The sequence below is a fragment of the Capra hircus genome, chromosome 13, assembly GCF_001704415.2.
Source record: "Capra hircus breed San Clemente chromosome 13, ASM170441v1, whole genome shotgun sequence".
Classification (NCBI taxonomy): domain Eukaryota; kingdom Metazoa; phylum Chordata; class Mammalia; order Artiodactyla; family Bovidae; genus Capra; species Capra hircus.
Window position 1 is genome coordinate 61,311,255 of NC_030820.1, and position 26,112 is coordinate 61,337,366.

Consider the following 26,112-nt stretch of genomic DNA (forward strand, 5'->3'; position numbering starts at 1 on the left):
GTCGCAGAGAGTGGGACACGACTGAGCAATTGAGCACAGCACAAGAATGCAATGAGATAACCTCTGTAAAATAACCTCACACATGGCGAGCAGTCCATGAGAGATTCCAGGGAACTTGTCGCCGAAATGTCGGGGTGCCCGGCTGCAGGCACAACGTAAGGTCGATTTCAATCTCACCCCAGGCACTCAGGGAGGCAGAAAGGCCACAGGCAGTACTTAGACACATACAAAAGCTGAGGTTCCGGGAAGTTTCTGGAGGGATGGGATTTTCTCAGGTTGGACACCCAGGAAGGTAAGAGGCCAGGCTGACTTCTACCCCATCAGGTTTGTAGTTTGTACAACCACTGTCTCAACCTCCCTGACGAATGGGGCTGCACCTTGACTTTGAAAATGAGATCTCAAGGCCGCCTGTCTCAAACCTTCCATGGCTCCCAGCCCGGATAAAATCCAGGCTCCTCTGCTGGGCAGTTGAGAGCTCTGTGATGTGGCCCTACTCACCCTGGCTTTGAAGCATGCTTCGTGCCTCTGCGAGGCTGCCTCCTCTGCCGGGATGGCCACTGTCTACTCGACTCCTTGCTGAGGAGTCCTGGCCCTAAGGCAGGCCCTCCCAGAAAGGCTTTCCAGCCCAGCACTCCCCAGGCCAAGCCAGGGACACCTCTTCCTGTGTGCCAATGCTCTGTTCACCAACACCCCTCTGCCCCGTGGGCCTGGAAGCTCTCCTCCCTGGAATCTGGGGCCAGAGGGGAGAATGGCCCCTGGCCTGACATCCAAGGCTGCACAGTCAGACCCTATCTATCTTCCAAATCTCTGCACACCCCCAACCTGGACCTGCCCCAGGGTCCGGCGGCAGCCTGAGTCCTGGGCCACTAGCCTGAGAGCCTCGTGGTGGCCCCTGAGCAGACTATCTACCCATTTGCACTCCACTTCTCTGCTCACATAGAACCCCCACCGAGCTGCCTGCTGAGTCCCGTTGAGACCCTCCCTCCTTTGACCACCCCAGGCCACAGGCAGTCCTTCGACCTGATTTTCCCACAGGAGTTGCAGCTGCCTCCCTCCAGCCTGTTCCTGAGGCCTGGGGAGGGAGGGCAAGGGAGAGGGGGAGAAAGTGAGAGGGGGGAGGGAGGAGGAGTGGAAGGGGGAGGGAGGCGGGACTGGGAAGGAACTCCATCTTTGTTAGGCCCTGTTCTAGGCACCTGACCACACAGTGTCTCAATTATTCCATTGCTTGGGGGAACAAAAGAGGCTCAGGCTCTGAGAGATTAAGCCTGCCTCTTGCTAAGGGCCTGAGGCCTAGCTGGGCTTCCGCTGCTGCCTATGACTCTGAGATGGTGCTGCATGGTCCCCAAGGGTTGTCCCTGGGCTTGCACTTCTTATATTCTCCACGTGGGCCGGCACAGGCCAAAGGGGATGGCAGCAGTGACACTATTTGCTGATCATGGACCCCATTTTGGTGCTGGGCTCCCAACCCATACAATCTGAAGTCCAAGGTGAGGAAACTGCCACCCAGAGAGGCAAAGCGCCTTCACAGGTCACCCAGCCAAAAAGCCACAGAGCCATGATCTGAACCCCATGATGGAAAGGCCGTGACATCCTGGAGCCCAGGACACTGCCTGGCCTCCCAGCCGAGCTGGCACTGGCCTCGGGGGCCCGGAGTCCCAATTCCAGCCACCAGGTCCCAAGCCTGTCCCCAGCAGCCACCCGCTAATTAGCCAGACAGCTTCTGCGTGCTCTGTGGCTGCTTCAGAGCAATTCTCCCAGGAAAGGTCGAGCTTGCAGGAGCAGGCAAGGTACTCGTAATCTGCACATGAGGCGACAAAGGGAACAAATGGGGACAATGGTGTCGTTGGCTGCCCAGGGCAGCCTGAGCCGGCCTCATGGCTATGTCTGGGACTACCCACTGCTCGTCACCCTCACAGCAGGCTCCCTGAACATCTGCTGTTAGCAGACACATCCATGCACAGTCCTGATCCAGTCTGGGTCACCGGGTCATGCCCCAGGAAGAGCACAAGTGAGCATTCACATGGCCCCTGCCATCCTTTCAAGCACTGCAGGGAGGGCTGGACAGGAAGCTCAGAAGTTTCAAAACCTGCCACCGCTGTGCACGTCCTCACTTCCAGGGCACTCGGCGTGGCTGCTCCCTGGACCTCACAGCAGCTCGAGGGGGGATATGCCTCTCAGCCCCATTTACAGGTAGGAAGACTGAGGCATAGGGAGAGGAAGTGACTACCTAAGGCCCCATTCCCCGGCTACGACATGACGGGGCTGGGATTCACATTCAGCTTGTCTGTCTCCAGAGTTTCTGCTCTCAAGTGAGATCACCCAGTTCCAGTCTCCCATTTTGCTGCTGAAGAAGCTGAGGGCAGGAGGGCTACATTATGGAAAAAGCACAAGCTCTGGAGTCCTAGCACTGCTCTCATGGCCCATTCATGTTAGGACGTAACCTCTTCTCTTTGAGCCTCAGTTTCTTCATCTAGAAAATGGGCCGAGGGAACACTGCCTTGGTGGTCCAGTGGTTAAGAATCCTCCCTGCACTGCAGGGGACACGAGTTCAGTCCCTGGTTGGGAAACTAAGATCCCACGTGGTGCGGAGCAGCTAAGCCTGTGTGACACAACTAGGGCTGCGCAGCGCAACGAAAGACCCCGCGTGATGCAAGGAAGACCCCGGATGCCGTGACTAAGACCCAACGCAGCCAAATAAATAGATGTTAAAAAAAGGAAATGGGCCTAGAAACCCCTGCATTGGGTGGGGATGGGGCAAAAGCTGTCTGGGGCCTTAAATGCACTGAATAAGGATGAAGTCCCTGACGTCTTCTTCAAAGGGGCCAAAGGTGAGCCCAGTGCCCACAAGCAGCTGATGCAGGGTAGAGCTAGAACCCCATGAAGATCGAGGTGTGGCAACTAAGGAGCAGAGACTGGTCTGCAGGGCCTTCTGTCAAAGGTGACGAGGCCAGACTTGGCCAAGAAGGCAGGCCGAGGGGAAGAAGGAAGCCGTCTGCACAAAGCTTGCTTACTGGCCCCTGGCTGAGCCATGACCAGGAAGGGCCAGCGCTGGGGCTTGGCCAGGTGGTCCTGGGTCCAAATCCTGGCTCCCCGCAGGCCAGCTGGGCACACCCTTCTCTGAAGTTTGGCTTCCTCATTTGTAATGCACCCCTTCCCCAGGCTGTGCCAAGGCTCACGGGCTGATCAGGTCGGGCATCTGGACGACAAGGCACAGGGGGCCAGGCTGCTCAGAGACCAACCCGGAGACCCGGCTGGCTCTGGCCACAAAGGCCAGACACCGGATGGCCAGACAGGCCCAATGGACAATCACATGAGCCCAGACCTCTTCCTCTTCGCAGGGACCTGCCCGCCTTTGCCCGCCTGCGGCCTGAGCTTCCCCACGCTCTGGGCCTTTCAACATCCTTACAACAGACCTCCAGACCAGCCAAGCCATGCCTTACAAAACCTGCTCAGGGACCACAAATCTGAAAGTCGCTATTGTTGCTTGGTGCAGGCGATGTGTGCACATATGGACATGCACACACACTCGTGAGGGGGTGGGGGTGGGGGCGGGCTCTGGACAATCTCCACTCCCCTCGCTCCCCTACTTCCCTGAGCCGGAGACCCACCTCTTAGCCCTCTATCGGCCCTGCCTCAAGGTGACTTTGGGTCCTCAGTTTACCCCTCTGGGAGTTGGGGCTGATACTTCCTCCCCACCCTCCCACTTCCTTTTCAGAAGACTCAAGCGATATGACAAATTCCCAACAGCTGTGAAAACAGTTTGAGGTCATATAAATGTTAGGTTCTGGCTTTTAACATATACTGAGCACCTCCTCCAGGAAGACCCAAGGTTGGACACTTATACACGTGTTTCCAGGTGTGTTTCCCGCCATATCCCATCCCATCAACCCTGATACATAGGCATTGGAGCCTCATTCTGCAGATGAAGACACTGGGGCTCAGAGGAGGATTTACTAAAGGCCACATATTCAGAAAGCAGTGGGCCCAGGGTTTGAACCCAGGGCCATGACTAGCAGTCATGTGGAGCGAAGAGAACCATGGTGTTCTCTTTTATAAGCCGCAGCACAGGTCTTAAAATTCACCCTTTGGGTTGAAGAAACAGGCAGCAAGGCCTCTGTCCTGGCCCCATCCAGGAGGCACCATCACCCACTCTCCCCCAGATAGGGCTATGTGGGCTCAGAAATCATTGTGTTCTGGGGTCTGAGGTCTTGAGAGGTAAAATGTGTGTTTTGATTCCCAAATACAGGCTGGGGGTGGGGGCGGGGTGCTGGGGACACTGGTCTCCTCATTGTTTCTCAAATCCTCCATGCACACTCCTGCCTCGGGGCCTTTGCACTTACTGTTCCCTCTACCTGGAACTCTTTTCCATCAGACACCCTCATAACTTGCTCCTGCACCTCCTTCAGGGTTTTGCATAAAATGTCACCTTCTCAGAGAGGCCCTCTGTGACACTCTGGTTAAAATTCCAATATCTCCCACTCCAGCACCTCGGATTCTCCTCGCTCTGCTTGGTTTTTCTGCACAGCTTTGCCAGCATGTCACAAGCTGGGAGCTTTCCTCGTTTACTACATAGTATCAGTCTCCACCAGAAACGTCAGCTCTCTGAGGGCAGAAGTCTTCATTTGTGTCTCCAGAGCCTGGCACAGAGCACCTGCTCTGTATGTATTTGAACAAAAGGATAAAACTGAGGTCCAGAGAGGGACAGTGGGGGAACCCTGTCCACACAGGAAGAGCAGAGGCAGCATCTGTGTCCAGGCCTTCTGCTCCCAGCCCCAACCCTGTCTTTTCACTGGCATGGGATCACTTAGGTTTGCTAGAACTGGGTGAGGATGGCTGGAGCCTGGGTCCCAGAGGCACAGCAGTCAGCAGTGAGTACAAGAAGAACAGTCCCTTCCCTGGGGCCTGTGCTGGGGAAGCAACAAGCAGGGGTGTGCACGGTGCATCCATCCACCCAGGAGCCCCTGGTTCCTGTGTGCCCCTCTCCATCCCAGGCAGAGCTGAGTCTTTCTCAGTTGCCTCCTAATTAGGGAATGGGCTCTCTCCCTGGAAACATCAATTGCTACATGAGGGTGGTGTTTCCTTGACTTTCTGGTGGCTTCCCTGGAGGATGGTTCTCCTCTTTCACAGATGAGGTGCTGAGGGCAGAGGAGCCATTTGCTCAAGCTTGCTGGGGCAAAGCCTGACCTCAAACCCTGTTCAGGCAAGTCAGACTCGTGCATTCTCCCCGGCGCTGGGCGCTGTGCTAGGTGCTGGGTCCAGAAGGCAAGGAAGGGGCCTGACAGTCATGATAATGAGGGGGAGCTGCCTGCTGGAAGTGGCAGGTGGCCATGGCTAGGAGCAGTTTGCTGGTCAGCCCGCCTTGCCTGGGTTTACATCCGGGTGCCACCCCTTGACTCACAGGGGGCCTCAGGCAAGTTGCGTAAGATCTCAGTGCCTTGCAGGGTGGTTGCAGGAGCCCAGAGTGCAAACACAGAGGAAGCACTTAGAGCAGGCCGGCATTCAGTGGGCACTCAGTAACGTGGGAGCCAACACACCACCAGCCTCAGCATCAGCATCATCACCATTACCGTCATTACCACCATTACTCTAACTATCATCACCACTGTCATCACCGTTACCACCATCAGCACTACCACCATCACCGTCACCACTACCATGACCATCACCACCATCACCATCACTGCCACCACCACTAGCACCATCATCACCATCACCGTCACTACTACCACCATCACCATCACCACCACCATGACCATCACCACCACTACTACCATGATCATCACCATGACCACCATCACTACCATGATCATCACCATGACCACCATCACCATCACCACCACCATGACCATCACCACCACTACTACCACGATCATCACCATGACCACCATGACCACCATCACTACCATGATCATCACCACCACTACTACCACCATCATCATTACCATCATCATCAACTATACCATTACTACCATCACCACTACCATGATCATCACCATGACCACCATCACCACCATCACTACCATGATCATCACCATGACCACCATCACCATTACCATGATCACCACCATCACCACCATCACTACCATGATCATCACCATGACCACCATCACCACTACCATGATCATCACCATGACCACCATCACCGTCACCACTACCATGATCATCACCATGACCACCATCACCGTCACCACTACCATGATCATCACCATGACCACCATCACCGTCACCACTACCATGATCATCACCATGACCACCATCACCGTCACCACCACCATGATCATCACCATTACCATGATCATCACCATGACCACCATCACCATCACCATCATCACTACCATGATCATCACCATGACCACCATCACCGTCACCACTACCATGATCATCACCATGACCACCATCACCGTCACCACTACCATGACCATCACCATGACCACCATCACCATCACCACTACCATGACCATCACCATGACCACCACTACCATGATCATCACCATTACCACCATCACCGTCACCACTACCACCATCACCATCACCACTACCATGATCACCATCACCACCATCACTACCATGATCATCACCATGACCACCATCACCATCACCACTACCATGATCACCACCATCACCACCATCACTACCATGATCATCACCATCGCCACCATCACCACCACCATGATCACCACCATCACCACCATCACTACCATGATCATCACCATCACCATCACCACCACTACTACCACCATCATCATTACTGTCATCATCACTATTACCATGACCACCACCACCATCACCACTACCATGACCATCACCATGACCACCATCACCACCACCACTACCATGATCACCACCATCACCACCATCACTACCATGACCATCACCATTACCACCATCACTACTACCATGATCATCACCACCACCATCACCACTACCATGATCATCACCATTACCACCATCACCATCACCACTACCATGACCATTGCCGTTACCACCATCACCATTACCATCATCACTATTACCATGACCACCATCACCATCATCACTATTACCATGACCACCATCACCATCACCACTACCATGACCATCACCATGACCACCATCACCATCACCACTACCATGACCATTGCCATTACCACCATCACCATTACCATCATCACTATTACCATGACCACCATCACCATCATCACTATTACCATGACCACCATCACCATCACCACTACCATGACCATCACCATGACCACCATGACCACCATCACTACCATGATCACCACCACCACCACCATCATCATTACCATCTTCATCACTACCATGATCACCATCACCGCCACCGCCATCACCACCGTGCTACCACCACCATCGCTGTCACCACCACCATCACCATCACCACCACCACTACTATCACCGTGCCCCATGGCATCTTTCCCACAATGCATCCTGAGCTCTGCCAGGGCACGAGCCACATCTGTGAGGCTCACCACTGCACCCCAGGAAGCTCTCTCCAAGTTGTTGATGAGTACATGAGTGAATGGATGAATGAATGATGAAGAGGCTTTTATGAAGAAAAAAGCACCTAATACAAGGAAGACATTGTTAGATCCATTCTCCTAGCCCCTCCCCAGCTTCCTCCACTTCATTTCTGTAGCTTCTGCTCCCAGTTAGGCTGCTGTGCCCAAGAACCCAGAGCTTCCCTGGGTCTCAGACTCCAGTTTTGCGCACATACTGGACCAGACTCAGCTCCCTAAAACCCTCCCTCCCCAAGTTCCCCTGCTCTGTGATACTCAGCATCTCCCACTGTCTGAGATCCGGCTTTCTGGGGCCCATTACGGTCCTCAGTCCCAGACCTCCCTTCAGGCCTGTTTCCCTTCCCATCTTCCCACAGTTGTGTCCCTGTCCTGCCTGGGCTTCCCAATGTGACCAGGATGAGTCCAGATACCTCCACGTGGGGCTTAGAGCCCACCCTGATCACCTGCTGACCCTATCACCCTCTTCTGGCTCTCTCAGCTCTGAGACTGGAGGAATCTGCTTGTTGGGCAGGTCAGGTGGCCTTTGATGGGACCCTGGCCTGCACACCAACCCTCAGGTAGGCCGTAACAGCTCTGGTCCATCATTCTGCAGAGGAGGAAACTGAGGCATGAAGAGGAGAATGGAAAGGCTAGAGACATCATTTAACAAATACTTCCTGAGGGCATACCATGCAGGGGGTCTCTGGGGCTCACAGCTCTGGGTGGACAGAGATCAAGTCTATCCTACTCTCCACTCCAGGCACATAGTAGGGACTCAGAAAATCTTTGTGAAATGAATGAACAGGACCTGGTACACAGCAGGTGCCAATCAAAGTTTGCTGAGTGAATCAGTGAATGAATGCACCCGGTGCTGGGAACACAGCAGTGAGGAAGACAGAAAATATCCCTGTCCTCTGGGAGTCCAGGGGAGCACACAGAATGCAGCATTAGTCTGATGTTGATAAGGGCTTGGGAGTGAAGTACAGGGCTTGAGAGTGATGGGGAATATAGGGCATTTTGAAAAGGCAGTCAGGGAGGGCCTCCCTGAGGAGGTGATGTGTCAGCAGGGCCCAGTGAGGGCTGGGGGACAGGCTAGAGGCTAGGGGAGATGAAGGGCAGTGAGCAGAAGCCCGGAAGGTGGAAAGAGGGGCAGAGCTGGGCCATGTGGGCCTGGTGGCTTTTGCTCAGATGGTGATGGGGACCCATAGAAGGGTTTGAGCAGACAATGACCATGGTCAGGTTTACATTTTAACACCACACTTTGGCCTCTGTGTGAAGAGGAGAAAAGAGGTAGGACAATGAGTGCTGTTGCTGGGGAGGAGGTGATTAGACCCGAGCGGGAGGGGCTGATGAGAAAGGTCTTGCATTGCAACCCCCCATTCCCTCCTGAGTTTTACTTCTGGGAAGGGGGAGTCAGAGGGACCAGCAGGGCTAGCTTGGGGACACCAGGCAGAAGTGGCCCCTTGAGCTCAGCAAGGCCATCTCAGTGGGGACAAGGGCCCAGCCATCTGAGCCAACCTACTGGATGGCACATCAGGCCCTAGGAGCCCCCTGACCACCAGCTAGTGGAGGTGCCTGGAACTCTCAGATCTAGGAGGGCAGAGATCAAGTCTGTCCTACTCCTGACACATAGTAGGTGCTCAGTAAGTCTTGGTGGAATGAATGAACAGGAACTGGTACACAGCAGGTGCCAATCAAAATTTGCTGAATGAATCGGGAATGAATGGATTGCCTGCAGCCCTGTATTGTTTGCTGGTGGTTTCTCCAGTTCATTCATTTCAATTCCTTAAAATAATTGCAGCTGCTGCCAATCACAGAGCCTTACTCTGAGTCAGACCCCTGGCTCTCTTTCTTACCTGCGTCCAACAACCCCACAGAGCAGGTTCTATTTCTATGCCCATTTTACAGAGGAGGAAACTGAGAGAGTTAATCAATCCCCTTCCTCTTAAATTTCCCCAAGGTCACTCAGCTTCTAAGCAGCACTTTTATACCTTCCAAACTAGGATCTTATCAATAACACCATCAACGCACTTGTAAATCCCCTGGGGGCAGAAACCTGAAGCTGGGGTCCTAATAAACAGCTCAAGACTCCATCACATCTGAGGCATTGCGGCTCCTCACTGCAGCCTGGTACCACCTTCCTGATAAGGAAACCAAGGTCTAGAGCCGGGAACTCTTTCAAGAAGCTTAGGGGTGAACTGTGGCAGAAACCTCATCTTCTGGGGCCTGGCCAAGGGCTCTCTGCACAGCCCCTTCATCCTTACTGTGCCCATCCCACCTCATGTCCCCATCACAGGGGCAGGAGATGGAGTCCCCATACCACAAGCGCTGAATGTGTAGGAAGTAAGTAGTATTAGTTGCTCAGTCATGTCCGACTCTTTGCAACATCTCATGGACTATAGCCCGCCAGGCTCCTCTGTCCATGGGATTCTCCAGACAAGAATACTGAAGTGGGTTGCCATTCCCTTCTCCAGGGGATCTTCCCAACCCAGAGATCGAACTCAGGTCTCCTGCATTGTGGGCAGATTCTTTACCATCTGAGCCACCAGGGAAGCCCAACCAATGAGTGGATGGCCCAGCCAATGATGTTAGGCCCCTCTCCATCACAGGCCTGTCTCAAGATGCAGATACACCAGGATGACCTCTGGGTGGACCTCTCACCTCTGCTTCTTCCTCAGTGGGCAGAAGCAATGAAAACTGAGCTTCAGGACCTGCTGGGAGAGCTGGGCACTTAAACTGCACACCCAGTGTGCATAGCTGCACAGGTACAACAATCATCATGGCAGCAACAGCAACAGCAACGGCAACGGCAGCAGCAACAGCCAGTGCTCCTGGGGCACTCAGCCACCAGCCCTACCCTCTGCTAGGCTTTAGGAACCCTGGTCCTCGTAACAGTCCAGAGAAGCAGGTCCTGTTACTATCCTCTGCTTTTTAGACATAGACACAGAAGCACAGAGAGGTGGAGTAAGTTGCCCAAATCACACAGCAAGTATAAAGCAGGTCCGGGATTCAAACCCAGGCAGCCCAGCTCCAGAGCCAAGCGTATCAGGAAGGATACCTAAGGGACTGGCCTCCTCTGGGCAGGGGAACGAGCTGGAGGGGGTGTGCTGGGCACTTCTCACCCTCTTAGGGGGCTGCTGTTTGGTTGCTGTGGTTGCGTTGTCAAGTGTCTGCATCACCTTGAAAATAAGAATCTCTTGTGCTCCTCCATCCATATCACCCCTTCCTTGTCCTGGGAGGCCCTGTCCCTTCCTCTTCTATTTCATGACTCACACCTCCTCTAAGAGCCCTCCCAAGTTCCTCTCTCTCCTCCGTGGGTGCTGCCCAGACCACGCACTGGCCACCCATATCCTCTGGGGCCCACTGGCAGCTGCCTGTGACCTGGTGGTCAAGCCATGCCTTGTCTCATGCTGGTGGGCACAAGGCTCCCCGAACTGAATTGGATGAAGCACGCTTGCTGGCTGGCTGGTTGTGGGGCTCCATGCTGCAACCCGGCCCTCCCCGAATCACAGCATCCTTCAGTGTTCCCTGAGGGTCAAGCTGACCAGAACCCATTTGCGCCCAGGGAGTGTGTTCCAGAGTCAGGTGCACTCTGTCAGACAGACTCACCCCCTGCCTCCCAACCTGAGAAGAGCCATCATCCAAGCCCAGGTAATACCAAAGGGGACCCTAGGCTCTGAGCTTTGCTGTCAGCAGGATGGGTGATTCAGGGAGCGGAGGCCATGACACTTCTGCACTGTGTGGGCTCAAGCCCCTGCTCTGCCTTTCACTAGCTGTGTGGCCTCAGGCATGTGACTCAACCTCTCTGAGCTTCAACAGCTGCATCAGGAAGATGGGGATCCTAACAGTAGCCCTGTTCCAACAAGCACACAAGAGGCCAGGGTATAACCTATTCAGCAGAGTGCCTGGTATTTCAAAACAAGCACTAGCTGTGCCTTGACTGTCATTGTCTCTGCTCAGCAGCAGGCACTGAGTACTTTATGCATCTCAAGTGATCCCTGTAACAACCCTAAAAGGTGGTTGATATCACTATCCCCATTTTACAGATGTGGAAATAGAGGCTCGGAGAAGTTGAGATGCATCCAAGTTTGCACAGCTGGTTGGTGAGGCAGGATCTGAACCCAGGGCTCTCTACCCTGGGGAGCATGCGCACTCTTAGTACCATACCTGGACTCAGGGAAGCCCACTGCTCCTCTAACCCACCTTTCCTGACAGCCAGCTGCTGACTGAACCAGCAAGACTTCTGGCCTCTCCTTCCCACCTGCTGTGGCTAGTGCTTTCCCTCTGCCCTCTCATCAGATCTGGGGTGGGGGTTCCCCAGCCCTCAAGGGCAAACCCAGATGACCAACCCTCGTCCTAGAAGTCCTCCCGTCTGGTTTCCCTACACACACTCCTTTCTGCCTCTGTCCTCTGCCTCTTCTGTTCCTCTCTGCTTCCAGCAGCCACTGGCCCTACCCCAGACTCCAATCCCTACTCCACCAGCCCCTGGCCATGCCACAGATGCAAGCACGAAAACGCTCCCATTTCCTGTGCTGAGGACTTGACATGGAGTCTCTCTTCGCCTCCCCACAGCGACCCTGTGAGACGGGTCAGTCTCAGAGAGAAGGAAACTGAGGTTCAGAGAATGACTTGTTTCAAGGTCATCTGGCTAGTGAGTGCAAACCTGGGGCCAGCCTGAGCTTCCAAGCCCAGCTCAGCAGCACGGCTTGAGTGGCCTTGTCACGGATTGGAGGGTTATTGATTGGCTCACAATCATAATCCTAATTATAGCTCCCTTTTATTGAGGGCTTGATTATGGCCACCCCCTGGTACAGATGCTTCTAGATTATAGAATATAGTATGCAGTATATGTAGTGTATACACATAGTATAGAACACGGTGTAGAAGGATATAAGTGAAGCCACAGCTATCATCATCCCATTTTACAGATGAGGAAACTGAGGCTCACAGAGGGTAAGGGATCTGCCCAACCTGCACAGCAGTGTATGGCAGAGCCTGGACCCAGCCTCTGCTTTCACATTCTCCATTCCTCTGCTGACCAGCAGGGGCCTCCCATCCAGCACAAAACCCTTTGCCCCTGAGTCTGCTCCTATTCCAGCCCCTAGATCTCCCCAAGAGGCTCCGCACCCCAGGGAGCTTCCCAGCCTGAACTCTCTGAGCAGCCTCCCCTCCCCTTGGGAGGGTAACAGCTGTCTGGTTTGAAGATCTTTGCACTGGAGTTGGGGGAGGAGGGTGGTTCTCCAAGGGACCCTGAGAAGGAGCTGCAGCCCCTACTCACTGGCCTGTTTGTCAGGCCTGGGGTTATGCCATCTTCCCAGCACCACCCAGGGTGTGGGTCATCACCCACTGATGCCTAAGTGGGAAGGAATCAGAGTAGGCAAGCCATCTGCCCTGAACCAGGAGCTGGTGGCAGAGCTGGGACCTGAATGCAGGTCTGTTGGCCACCTTACCCTCTGGCCTTCCCGAGGGCAGTTCCATCCAGTGGAGAGCCCCTGTTGCCTGGATGGACCCCTTGTCGCATCCTCATTCAAATGACAATCCCACTATCTAAGCATTTCTCGTAACTCCCTCCTTCCATTTTCCCAACAACCCATAGGGGAGGGACAATCATCAGACCCACTTCTCAGATGAAGAAACTGAAGCACCACCAGGCAGTTACTTAGCTGGGTGCCCAGCACAGGCTGTGCCTTGGTTCACTGACCTGTAGAATGGGGTCATGACAGCTTCCTAAGACAGCTGGGGATGTGTGAGATTGTGGAAGCCTGGGGCTCATGGAGACATGCCCTCGGGATGCTCTTAGACAAGGCCGGAGGCCGGAGCGTGTTATTCTCGACCAGCCAGCATCCAGTGAGGGCCTGGCCTGCCAAAGGAAGGGCCGCGTGTCTCCTTGAACATTTCCTGAGCCTGGGGATGCCGAGAAAACGATGAGTCATCCACCAAGCACCAGCCTCCCAGGAGCCGGCCTCGGGTCCCAGCCGGGCGGGGAAGGTTCCAAGCTGGGAAGGGGCCCCATGAACAGGATTACTCCCAAACTGTCCCCACTGAGACCTGAGTCACCAGGTCTCCTCCGCAGCCTCCCACTGCCATATGCTACCAACCTTGGGGACAGTTCTTGGGTTCTGCCCACTAGACCCTGCCTCTGGGTCATCACCCTGGATCTGTGGGTCTGCCTACATTCCTGGCTTCCTGAACGCCTCTCTCTCTACCCAAGAATATTGTGTCAACCATGACCATCGACCATGAAGCTTCCCTCCCCACAGCCCCATGTCACCCAGTCCCAGACACTCAACCTCTTGTCCCAAGGGAACCAGCCCCTCCTCTTCGCCCCAGGCCAGCCTTCTCTCTCCATGTCTCACTATATCCCAGCCTCCTGTTTTACCTTCTTTGTAACACATCTCCCTCTTGCCACAGTTTCCTGAGGCTCCTTCTAAAACCTGAAGCTGACCTCATCTCCCCTCTGCTTGAAAATCCTGCAAACCCCTAGGTCTCCTTGATGGTGACACACTAGCTCCTCTGAGTGGCTTTCCAGATCCTTCTCTTCCATGTGACCCCAATTGATTTCACCAGCTAATCCCCCTCAGGATCCCCAAGTGGTTCTCCAGCGGATCTGACCATTCCACTGCCCTCCTTCCACCCGTCTGAAATGCTCTGTAGAACACCACGCTTCTCTGGGAGAGTGTCCCTGGTCCTCACACCCAATCTGCGCTGACCTCCCAAAACCTGTCCCACTCCAGCCCTTGCTCCTGTTCTTACCCCCTGGAGGGAGCCTTCCCATGTTCTGTTCTTGCTGAATAATTTAGTTTGCCCCTCAAGGTCCAGCTTAAATGCCGCCTCCCCCAGGACTCCTTGGATGCCCACAAGAAGGCGAATGGTCTAAGCCTTGGGGCTCCTGAGGCCCTGAGTGCAGAAGGCCTGGGTGGTTCTCAGATGCCCCCTCTAAGGCACCTGCTGCCCCCACAGTGGGGAAGCCCCTTAGTGGCAGGGGCCCTGGGGATATGGCAGTGAACCAAGCTGACTGGTCAGAGCTCATAGCCTTATGGGAAGAAAGATATTCAACATGTAAACTCGTAATATATGCAATGTCAGAGGGTAGTAAGGGCTAGAGAGAAAAACGAAGTAGAAAGAGAGTCCAAGGAACCTAAGGTGGCCCTGGCTGGGTGATCAGGGAGGGCTTTTCTGAGGAGGTGACGTTTGAGCAAAGATCTGAAAGAGGAGGGGGAGCAGCCATGCAGAGATCTAGGGGAAGAGTGTTCCAGGCTGGGGAAACAGCCAGTGCAAGGGCCCTGGGGCAGGTTTGCAGCTGGTGGTTTTTAGAATCGCAAGGAGGTCAGTGTGGCTGACAGTGAATGAGCAAGGGTGGGGCAGCGGGGCCAGATCACGTAGGCTTCAGAAAAGACTTTGGCTTTTGCTTTGAGTAAGATGGGAATCTTACAGGGTTCAGAGCAGGGGAGGGAGAGCATCTGATTTGCATTTTGCTTTTACTGATTTTGCTGGCTGTGTGAGCCAGAGGGAATACAAGGGGGGCTGAAGAGGACTCACGGAGCCCAGTGGGAAGGCTGATGCATTGCCAGGCTTGGACGAAGCTGGAAGCCGTGGAGGTGGTGAGAGGGTAAAACTTGAGATGTATTTTGAAGGTAGAACCAACAGAATGTGCAGTTTGGATGGGGAGGGAGGGGTGGTAAGAGAAAAGAGTCAAAAATGACGCCTGGGTGTGCCCTGAGCCTGGGAAGGGTGGAGCCCCTGTGATGGGGAGGGCGGTGGAAGGAGCAAACGAGTGATTGAGTGAGTGAATGAATGAGTGAGTGAATGAATGAATGATCCCCTGCTTTGGAACCCGATGGGCTCACACTCAGCCTGGTTCTCTGTGGGAACTGGAGCTCCCCGCCTCCGCCTTAGTCTTCCCAGCAGCTCAGGAGCCCTGAGTCCAGTCGGAGTCTGGATGCTGACGGAGTCATTGACCTTGTGGGGACAGGACAATTGTTCTCTCTCCGCCCCCGGCAGCCTGCCCAGGACGGGCCAGGGGAGAGCTGTCTGACCCTCTGAGCCCACGGGTGCCCTGGCTCTCCCCTCCCTACAGTGACCCCTCATCTGAGGGCACCCTACCCAAAGGTGAGAGGGTGAAGGTGTGGGTGACAAGGCAGGGCGGCATCTGTCTCCCAGGGTCCAGACAGGGAGGAAGGCAGCCTCAAGCTCTGGGCAGCTTTTGCAGGGTGTCCTCAGATGGGGACCATGGTGAGCCTGGGGTGAGGAGGTGGGGAAAGCCAGGGCACCTGTGGTCTGAGAGGGTCAGACAGCCACAGAACCCAGGCCCTGCCACTTTCTCACTGCAGGGTTCAGGGAGGCTCCTGGGCCTCTCTGATGCCAAGGTCTCGTCCACTTCATGGAATCCAGGGGAGATGAAATAGAGTGTCTAGCACATGGCAGGGGCTTGAGAACACGAGAGAGGTGCTCAGACCACTGCCCCACGGGGACAGTCACGACACCAGCCTCACCGTTTTCTCTGTAAGAGCCCAGAGCTCAAGCTCCTAGCCAAGGACTAAGGCAGGGCTCGGGGGAGTGTGTGGCTGGGGGCGGTTAGCGAGAAGGCTCTGGGAGGCACATCCTTCTACCTTTCTACCTGGCAGGCTCCTCCAGGCCTGGGCAAAGCCCCCACTCTCTCCTCTCTAGCACCTCTAAGTGAGCTCTGGGATTAGACACCCCCAGCAGCAGCAGCAGCAGCACCAGGAAGGAACTCAAACGCAGGAGGGACCACAGGAGGCTTCCCTGTGCAACAACTAGGGAAACCAAGGCTCAGAGCAGGGCAGGAGCCAGTCAGGGCAGAGAAGGACCCTAAGCCTTCAAATCCCCAGCCCTAGGGGCTCATGGCACACCTATGGCCCTTGCCAAGACCTTGCTGACTTTTAAAAATTCATTTATTTTTAATTGAAGGATAATTGCTTTACAGAATTTTGTTGTTTTTCTGTCAAACCTCAACATGAATCAGCCATAGGTATACATATATCCCCTCCCTTTTGAACCTCCCTCCCATCTCCCTCCCCATCCCACCCCTCTATTGCTGGTGTTTTGTGCAATTCAATACAACATTAACCAGGCCCCAGTGGCACTGGAGACACAGAAATAACCCAGACACAATCTCCAGGGAACCAATAGCTGCTTCCCACCAACTACATGCCAGGAATGTGGCTGGGTGTGTTATTTCCACGATCTAGTTCAATATCCGTGACATTTTATTACCATTCCCATATTTCAGATGAGGAAACTGAGGCTCAGGGAGATCACACAGCAGCTGACATTTCCTAAGACTTGCTATATTCTTTAAGCTCTGTATACATTAATGCATTCATCTTTGTAACAGTCCTATGAGGAAGATAGGATTATCAGCTCCATTTTACAGATGAGAAAACTAAGGCCAAATTGGTGGAAGGGCAGAGCTAGGATTTGAATCCAGGACCCTGTGGCTTGACACCGGAAGCCCTTCACTTCCCCTCTATGTCAAGGTGGGCCAGGGGCAGAAAGTGGACTCAGGAGCCCTTGTTCTAACAAGCCACCCACCTGGGTGGGCTCTCTCCCAGCTTCCTTCAGCTCCCTCCCTGGCTTTGGTACCCAGGGCCCAGGCCTGGCTTTGACTGAGGTTAGCAGAGTGACCTCCTGAAATGACAAACAGAGCCATTTCCAGTTTTCCAAGTCTCCTGGAAGCGGGACTTTGGAACCCATTTTCCAGATAAGTAAACTGAGTCTTAAAGAGGGCAAGCAGGCTATTTGCCTGAGATCACATGCCAAGGAAGTGGGTGCTTTAGGTTCCCACCAGTCCTGCCCCCCTCCCTTGAAGTTCGGAACCCTCTCTCTCCCACCCTGCCCCCATGGTGCTTGGCTTTGGGTGCCGGAAGTGCCACCATGGCCAAGGTCACAAGCTTTCCCTGTTGCCCTTGTGGGGCAGGAGGTGGGGGAAGAAGAGGAGGAGGAAGGACGCTGGAATCAAGGAAGTGCTCTGGCCACTGTCATGGGGACCGGGACATGGCCCCACCCCTTGTGTCCACTCCATCCCTCACACTTGGCTTCAGCAACTGCTGACACTCCGGGGGCAGCAGGGGCCAGGAACGCAGCGCCGGCTGACTTGGTTATAATGAAGACGCCCCGGCAGCTCCACACTGCCAAAGGACAGGGTGTTTTTCAGTAGGATCCTGAACATGTGGCATGCACACACAGTCACACTTGTGGTCTGCCAATGCCCACACCCCAGGTGCTTGCACATCTGCCGACTCAGACACTCATAGTCACACACACTCACATGCAGTCTTTCCTCCACCTGTACGCACGCGCGTGTGCACACACACACACACACACACTGCCCCAGGCACACAAGCATCCCCAGCCTGCACAGGACAGGCACACGCACACTCACATCCACACAGCCACACTCCTGCACACATACCCACACGCACATACATGCTCTAGCCCAGGAGTGCTCACGCGTGCTCACCGTATTCAATCTGTCCACAACCTCCCAGGTAAGAGCTGGCTTGGAGAAGCCCAGGTTTACCTGAGGCTTGGTTGGACCCTTGACCTTTGTCCCTCGGCAGCCCCAGCCACAGCTCCCCCCTCACATCCCAGTCCTCCCCAGCAGTATTTCTGGGGTCCCAGTTGGGCCTCCTGATTCCCAGGCACTCAGAGACGGGAAGGCAGCCTGTAGGGACCATGAAAGAGAGGATGCTCATGCCAGGCCTCACCCAAGGACATGAGTGGGGGTGTGCTGCCCCATCCCCCACCAGCAGAAGGTGACCCAGGATCCAGAAGAGAGGGCAAGGGAGGGCAGAGCCTGGTCCAACAGGCTCCAAACTGAAGCCCCTCCCCCAGAGATCCCAAGACCACGTTCGCCCGAATCACCGTGGCTTCATAAACGAAATAGCCCACTCTGCCATTCATGAGAAATCCAAATAGGGCCCGTGTCATTGTCAACCTTCTCCCTGAAAGTCCCCCAGGACCCAGGACAACAGAGGCCTTCCCCCTCTTCTCCTCACCCTATACCCATCCTGTCGTGCCCCAGGGAAAGTCCCAGACAGCAGACACCGAGCCAGCCCTGCCTGAAGTGCCAGCCTTGTTATTACAGACATCTTGATGAGAGTCTTCTACACTAATTCAGACTAAGGTGTAACGGACTGAAAGCTTGTCACGAAAAGTCCTATGTTTTCAAAGCACATCAGGCTGTAAGACATCTCACGGAGGTTCAGAGTGGAGGGGTGTACCGGCGATACCCAAACTCTGCCTCCCCTGCCGGTGGTGTGGCCTTAGGGAAGTTCTGAACCTCCCTAAACCTCAGTTTACTCATCTGAGGGATGGCAGTGGCAGCAGCATCTACCTCTGGGCCGCTGTGAGAGCCTAACACAGGGACAGGCACACAGTAGGTGACTCAGAAAGGGTCACTGTGGTGACACTTAAGAGAAAAGTAGGAAATACCGAGGTGTTCAACAGAAGGTCACAGCCTACGATAAGCTGTGCTAAGTCAGAGGCCATTTCCCGCCTAGACCAGTGGCCGCAGGTGCCAAAGGTTTACACGAAAGCTCTGGGGAGAAAGGCTGAAGACTGTGAAAACGCTCTCCACTAAATGAACGTTGTCTGCAAACTGGGAAAAGACCACTATTAGTCAATTTGGCCCGCGGAACACCTGGGGTCTGGCTCGCAGAAGCTGGGTGCTGAGAGTGGAGTTTGGCAATCTGGTGTTTCCCTCGGGGGAGGGGGCTCTAATGGGGGGATCCCTGGCATGTGATGGACCCCCAGAGAAGCCTCAGGGCAATGCAGAGATCTGCCTTCCAGGCTCCCCACCAACGGAGACTGCCTCGTTCGGGGTATCAGTTTTCCCATCCGGAAGATGGTAGAGCTGGGCAGAGAACTTCTATCTGTAAGGAACCTGGGGGTTCTCCAGTCCTGGGAGCTGACAGACGGCCTGGGGCCCCGCCCCAGACATAACCTGTGGGCTTCGCAGGCCCCCGGAACAGCCCCATTCCGAGAGACCAGAGGAAAAGGGTTGGTTCACTCTGAGGCTGAGGCTGGAGAGGAGTCGGGGGTCTCGGCTCCAAGGGGCTTGCTTCCCTCTCTTGGCAGCCCACTGAGACCAGAGCAGCCCAAACGCAAGAAATCATAAATCCAAACCAGGCTTTGCCCAGTCAGGAGGCCCGGCTGGCTCTTGTCACAGAAAAATCTTGTCCCCAGGAGCGCCCCGTGCTGCTGCCCAGTGGAGAACTCCGCCCTCCTCCCCTCAGCCTTCAGCCTCCGCCTCCACTTCTATTTCCTGTGACAACCTGCAAACTGAAGTCCAACTTGTCTGTCTCTCCCCCCACCCTCCACGCCCAGGCTTCTGCTCGACCCCCGCCCGGCCCCACCCCACCCCACCCTGCAAGCGGGCCCCAGCTGCAAGAGGCCCCGGCCGAGTGTAATTCCCTGCACCCGCCTCTCCACCCTGGGCCCGTCCGGACAGATTAAGCCTTTGTCACACACACCCAGAAAAGCTCAGGGCCAGATGGGACGGGACAAGCGGTGTCAGATCATCGACCCTCCACGGCCAGGACTAGGAAGGGCCCTGACCGCAGCACCACATATGGCTGTAAGAAGAGGAAAGGGGGCCCCCCGCGGGGTACGGCCAGAGAGCAACAAGGACGCGAGATGAAACACCACGGCCACCCTGGGGATCCAAGCCCACACAGGAGCGCAGGGGACCCTTGTTCCACGGCTGAGTGACACAACTCCCACACCCTCTCTTTGCTAAAATTGTTCTGCCTGCCTGCCGGCCCTCCCCTGGAGCTTCTGTGGGCTTCTTGACCAGATCCTGGGCTATCCCCACCTCCCCCACCAGCTGGGTACCCAGGGAGCAGGCTCAGAGTCCAACCCGCTCCAATGCCCCAGGGCCCCCACAAGGCCTGTGGATGCTAAACAAACGTCTCACACAAAGGTTTGTGGCCCAATGACCTTCACAAAAACCCACCCAGGACAAATGACAGGATCTCTTCCAACTGACATCAGAAGCAATGATAACTTTAACTCGGTGTGTGTCATGTGTGGGCATGTGTGTATATGTGTGTGTGGTGTGTGTAAGCCAGTGAAGGTAGGGGATGTCCTCTGCACCTTTCAAAGATGGGCCCATTCAGTTCCTCCCAGGAAGAGGCCATGGCCGCCCCAGAATTCCCAGCAGGACTTGTCCCTCTTAGATCAATGAAAAGGAAAATGGAACTGTAAAAATAATAACTGAGCCCCAGGAAGGTGCTTGGAGCTGGGGGTGGCAGGACTAAGGGCATCTCCTGTGGCTGGCTCCGGATGGTTGGGTGAGTGGCAGGTAACTAACAGGCTCTCTGGGGACCCGTGGGCCAGGCAGGTGGGTGTGGGTAGCTTGAGGGCACGTCTGTTGTGTTTGTCGTCCCCCTGGTAGCCTGGGCAGGGAGGCCTGGGTTCCCTTTCTCTGCCTCCCAGGCAGGTGGTCCCTCGGGAGGGCTTATTATTGGTCTGGGAGTCCGGGGGGAGTCTTTCCAGGCTCCTGCTGCCAGGCAAGGCAGGTCAGGGTAGGCCTTGCCAAGGATCCGAAGGCTGGCAGGACCTGGGGTCCAGGCGGAGCACCCAGTTTCTGAATGTGGCCTGGGTAGGTGTGTGTCCCACTTGCTCCCCCTTGACAGCTGTGGGGCTATAGGGGCAGCGGGACTGACGGCTTCAGTATGCTCATTCCCTAGGGGAGAGGTCGACCAGCTCAGAGAACCAGTGAGCTAGCTGCCAGGCCTGAGGGCCACCTGCTCCCAAACTCCAGGAGTGCGTGGAGTGGGGGCTCCTGCCTTAGACAGAAGGAGGTCGGGCCAAGACGCCCAGCTCCCTGGGGAGGGAAAACAGGGATGGGGTGAGGGTGAGGGGCACCAACTGACCTGGGAAGCCTGGATGGCTCAGGGCAATGACCCAGAGTAGGGAGCGCAGACCCAGCCAACCATCTGGTGGGTCACTGACCTCGAAAAAACCACACTTAGGCTGGGGACACTAGCCCAAGATGGAGGAGAACCGAGGCGGGGTACGCAACTGGCAGAGAGGAGAGCTGACCTAGGCAGGGGAGAGGCAAGGACCCCTACTCCCTGGTATGGACAAGTGGGCATCAGTTTGGGCTCCCTGACCCGATCGGGGAGGAGACAATGACCCAGACTCCCGGGGTTTGGCAGAGAGCACTGATTTAGGCGGGGAGGTCCCGACTCTGGCGGGGTGGGACCCTGACCTAGCCTCCCCCTCCGGGAATCCGGCCCCGGCGCGCCCCCCTCGGCCCGGCCCCCCGGCTCGGGTCCGGCCGGAGGCGGCAGCGGGCGCAGATGGGCGGCCGGCGGCCGCAGTGGCGGCGGCGCGGTTATCAGCGCTCCTCGCAGATGGGCCGCCCGCCCTCCGCGCTCGCGGCTCCCCACTCCCCGCGGCCTGCAGCCCCGTCCCCTGGGCGCGGGGCGGGTGGCGGGGAGGCGCCTCTGGATCCGCTCCTCGGCCCCCGCCTCCCTCCCTCGCGGCCCCCTCACCCCGCGGGCCCGGCCCGGGCGGCCGCCGGAGGGGGAGGGGGAGGGGACAAGTGCACTTTTCGTAACGACCGAATCAATTGTGTGTGAAGAGCCCGCTCCGGCCGGGGACGGGGCTGAGCGCGGGGCGGGCGGGCCGGACGGGGGAGGAGCGCGGAGGGGGGAGCGGGGAGCGGGGGAGCGAGGGAGGGAGGGAGGGAGGCCGGCGCGGGGCCGCCCCGCTCGCTCGCTCGGGCCGGGCGAGGCCGGGGAGGGAGCTAGGGGGGCAGGGAGGGAGGCCGGCCTGGCCCGGCCGGGCCGGGGGCTGAACGCACTAATGGAGGGTCTCCGCCACGGAAAGTTCAAAGCTCAGCAGCGCCCCGGCAGCAGCCGGCCCCCCCCAGCCCCCACCCGCTGCAGAACAATGAGGTCCCGGCGGGGGAGCCGCGGGGCCCGCGCCGCACGCCCTCTCCAGGGCGCCCCGGGCCGGAGGGGACGCCCCCGCCCGGCCGCCCGCCTCCTCCCTCTCGGCGGCTGCGGTTCCCCGCCCCCTCCCCCACGCCACCCCGCCCGGACCCGGGCCGGCCGCGGGGACGGGGGAGGGGAGGGGAGGGATAGGTCAGGCCGCCCCCGTCCCAGGGAGGGGGGGAGCTAGGGGCCCGGGGGGCGGAGGGGGCGCCCCACCCACCCGCGGGAGGCGGCTGCTGCGCCAGGCTGCGGCTCGGGCTGCCCCTCCCCGGGCCAGCCCCGGGTGGGGTCGGGGAGACGGTGCCCGGGCGGGCCCCCTCCCCTGGCGCTGGGAAGCCGAGCGGACTCCCCGTCCCGTGGCTCCCCTGCCCCCCTCTCCCGCGGCACCACCCTCCACACACACACACACACAGACACACACACCCCACACCACCCAGCCGGCCCGGGGGCGGGAGCGCGGGGCGCCCGGGACAGGCAGCCCCGGGGCGGGCGGGGGGAGGCTCGGGCTTCGGAGCAGCCGCCTGCTGGCGGGGGGAGGGGACGGGAGGACGGAACATGCTGGGGTGAGCAGCCCGGGACAGCCCGCTCGGCACGGCCACAGCCCGGGCAGCAGCGCAGAGGGGGCAGGGACGCCCCGAACCCGGAGCGCTGCCCCGGGCGGGCTGGGGCGAGCGGGCGAGCAGGGACGCGGGCGCCCCGGGCGGGCCAGACCCGCGGACCACCTCGGGAATACACGTTCGGACACACATCCACACCCCCACCCCGCCCCCGCCCGCCTGCCCCGAGCCCCGCGGCGGGACCGGCCCGCGGCCGCCTCGCGCGCACTCACCGAGCCCGTCTTGACCGGCACATACACCACTTGGCCCATCTTGGGTTCCCGGCCGCTGCCCAGGCGGAAGCCCTTGGAGCGCACCCAGAACTGGAACTTGCCTTTCTCGCCGGCTGCCGGGCCGCTACCCGCGCCGGTCCCGCCGCCGCCCTGCAGGACCTCGGCGATCCGCTGGTATTTACTGCGTGTCACCGTCTTGGTTTTGGCCGAGTCGCCGTAGGTGCGCAGGCACCAGTCCCGGAACTGGCGGCCCAGCTCCGAGTCCCCGGGGCTGCGCTCGCGCTCCCAGCCCCCGCGCAGCAGCAGCGTCGGCTTCGGCATCCTCCCGCCGCGCCCGGCGCCCTCGGGGCGGGCCGGCCGCCGGGCCGCCCGGTGCCGGGACTGGGCTGGGCTGGGCCGAGCCGAGCCGGGGCGCGCCGCGGCCCCGGCTGTCCCGCGGTGTGGCTCCGGCGCGGAGGCTTGATGGGCACGGGCGGCGGCCGGACGCGCGGGGCTGCGGCGCGCTCTGTCCTGCTCGGGCGGCGGCGGCGGCGGCGTTGGCGGCGGCGGCTCCGGCTCGCCTCCTGCTCCGCCTCCTCCTCCCCCCCGGCCGGGATGCAGGAGCGATGGAGGCAGCTCCGGGCCCGGAGGTGCAGAGGGGGCGGGCCGCCCCGCGGGCGGCCGGGGGAGGCGGGAGGCGGGGAGCGGCCCCGGGCGCGGGGAGCGAGACCGAGCTCGGGCGCGGGCGGCGGCGGCGGCGGCTGTCAGCTCGCGCGGCTCATCCTGCTCCTGCTCGGGCTCCCGCTGCCGCTGCTCTTCCTCCTCCTCTTCCTCCCGCGCCCGCCTCCACCACGCCGCGGGATCCCACCTGTTAGAGCGGCGCAGCCTTCGCCGCCGCCCCCCACCCCCCGCGCGCCCGCCCGCCCGCCCGCGGGGCCCAGCCCCCGCCCGGCCGGGCCCCTGGGGGCGCGGGGGCCGGCGCGCCCGCAGCCGCCGGGAGGGCAGGAGCCGCAGGCGCACAGTGCCCAGCCCAGGGACCGAGTTCCCTCCTGTCGGGCCTGGCCCCGAGCCTCGCAGGCCGCGCTCCGCTGGGCAGGGAGAAGGGCGCAGACCCCGCCCGGCCACCGGCGTCCCTGCCTCTCCGGTCGGCCCCGCCCGATTTTAGCCCGGCGCGGGTGGGACCGGGCAGGGCCCCTACCCCTTCTCCCAGCAACTGGCCTGACCTCTCCGGTACGAGCTCGGCGCCAGAGGATCAGTGTTCCCCTGGGGAACCCCAAACCGCCGGCCTTCAGGGGGCCCCCAAACTTCCTCCCCTCTCGCCTCACCTGAATTCCCCGAAGTTTGGCCGGCCTTGCTTCTGCTAACCCCACTGCTCTGGGACTGCCTTAGGCCCCAGAGAAGTCATCAACATTGACCAGTGGCCTCACTCAGGCTGGCCTCTCACCAAGGCTCAGGGCAACGCTCAACACACCCACAAATTCATCTCGAGGCACCCGGCCTTCCTGGGTGCACAGTGGCCTAGAATCACTGGCTGAGTAAACTCAGGTGGATCTGCCAGCCACCTCCTCCCCGGGCAGGACTGACCTTGGATAGGGCCAGCCCCCTCCCCCTTCTCGAGATAATAACATAAATAAAGGCATAGGTCAACTCCCTGGGCTATCAGCCCTCCTTTCTTAACAGGTATGAGAAATTGCTGAGCTTCTTTCCCTGCTCTTCCTGGGGTCCACCCCCAGTGTCCCCAGGCCACTCTTGCAGGCAAGTCACCTCCAAGCCTGAGTCCCCAATTTTACCCAGTGCAGGACCATTTTCTGCCTAGGAATTACTGGCTACCCTCATCCCAAGTTTCCCTGCCCTGGTATCTACAGATTGCCAGGTCCAGGCAACTCTGAGAGGCAAAGGCTACTGGCTCATTTCACAGATGAAGGCCTGGGATTTGGAGAGGTGGCCTGACCTGGTCAAGGTCATGCAGAGAGGAGAGGAGGGTTCTGACTCAGGTCTGTCTGGCTCCTGCTGCCACATCACACATGAAGTCTCCTCCTGACGTCCGCTGGGAGGGATCCCCACACTGTATGTGGCTGCCTCATGCTCCCCAGTAGACTGGGAGCTCCAGGTGCTCAGGGTTCGTGTCTGTCTCATCGGTAGACCCCAGGCCTTAGCACAGCCCCTGGCACACAGTAGGTGCCAATAACTGCTGAAAGAACCCAAGAGGTCTTCCTAGTCTCAACCACTGTCAGTATTTCACATAGATGTATTTTTAGATAATTTACATTTCTGTGTTACTTTATATATACCAACAACTCCACACTCATTTTTCCTCTTTATCTTCCTAAGAACTCTATTTGGTTTCATACTGGCATACCCATTTTTCGGAGATGACCACTGGGGCTCAGAGAGGGCAACACACTAGGCAAAGGCCACACAGCTCCCTCCCCCGAAGCAAGGAGGGGCTTCTGCATGGTTTGGAAGCCCATGCCCTGACTTTTCCAATACATTCTTTTGCACATACCCCTACACTTGACTCCCTTTCTGAGAACAATGGTGCTTTAGCCTAGCTATGCCAATGCTCACTTTCAGCAATGGTGCCCTGGTGCCTAGGTAGTGGGGCTCCTTGTTTGCACCTGGTCTGTGTCTATTCCAAGGCACACCAATAACCAGTAAGCCAGACCACCTCTCTATGCAACCTGGGTCTGCCTGCCTTCCAGAACCTGAAAACCTGATTGTTAATCTTGGGCTGAGTTCTAGGATGGCAGAAAGTGTAGTATGATGTAAAGAATTTAGGTTTCAGGGAGAATCAAACAGACTTGAGGTTGAATCCTGACTGCCATTTGCTGTGGCATTCTTC

The 26,112-nt window shown here is 57.7% G+C and overlaps 1 protein-coding gene across 2 annotated transcripts in view; it reads right to left on the reverse strand.

Moving 5' to 3' along the window:
- The window catches only part of NOL4L (nucleolar protein 4 like), a 132,348-nt gene extending 108,560 nt beyond the window's left edge, over nt 1–23,788 (reverse strand). For both annotated transcript variants that reach the window (XM_018057704.1, XM_018057705.1), the window contains exon 1: nt 23,292–23,788. In XM_018057704.1, the coding sequence (XP_017913193.1) occupies nt 23,292–23,612 (321 nt within the window). In that variant the 5' untranslated portion in view covers nt 23,613–23,788. The remainder of the gene's footprint in view (nt 1–23,291) is intronic.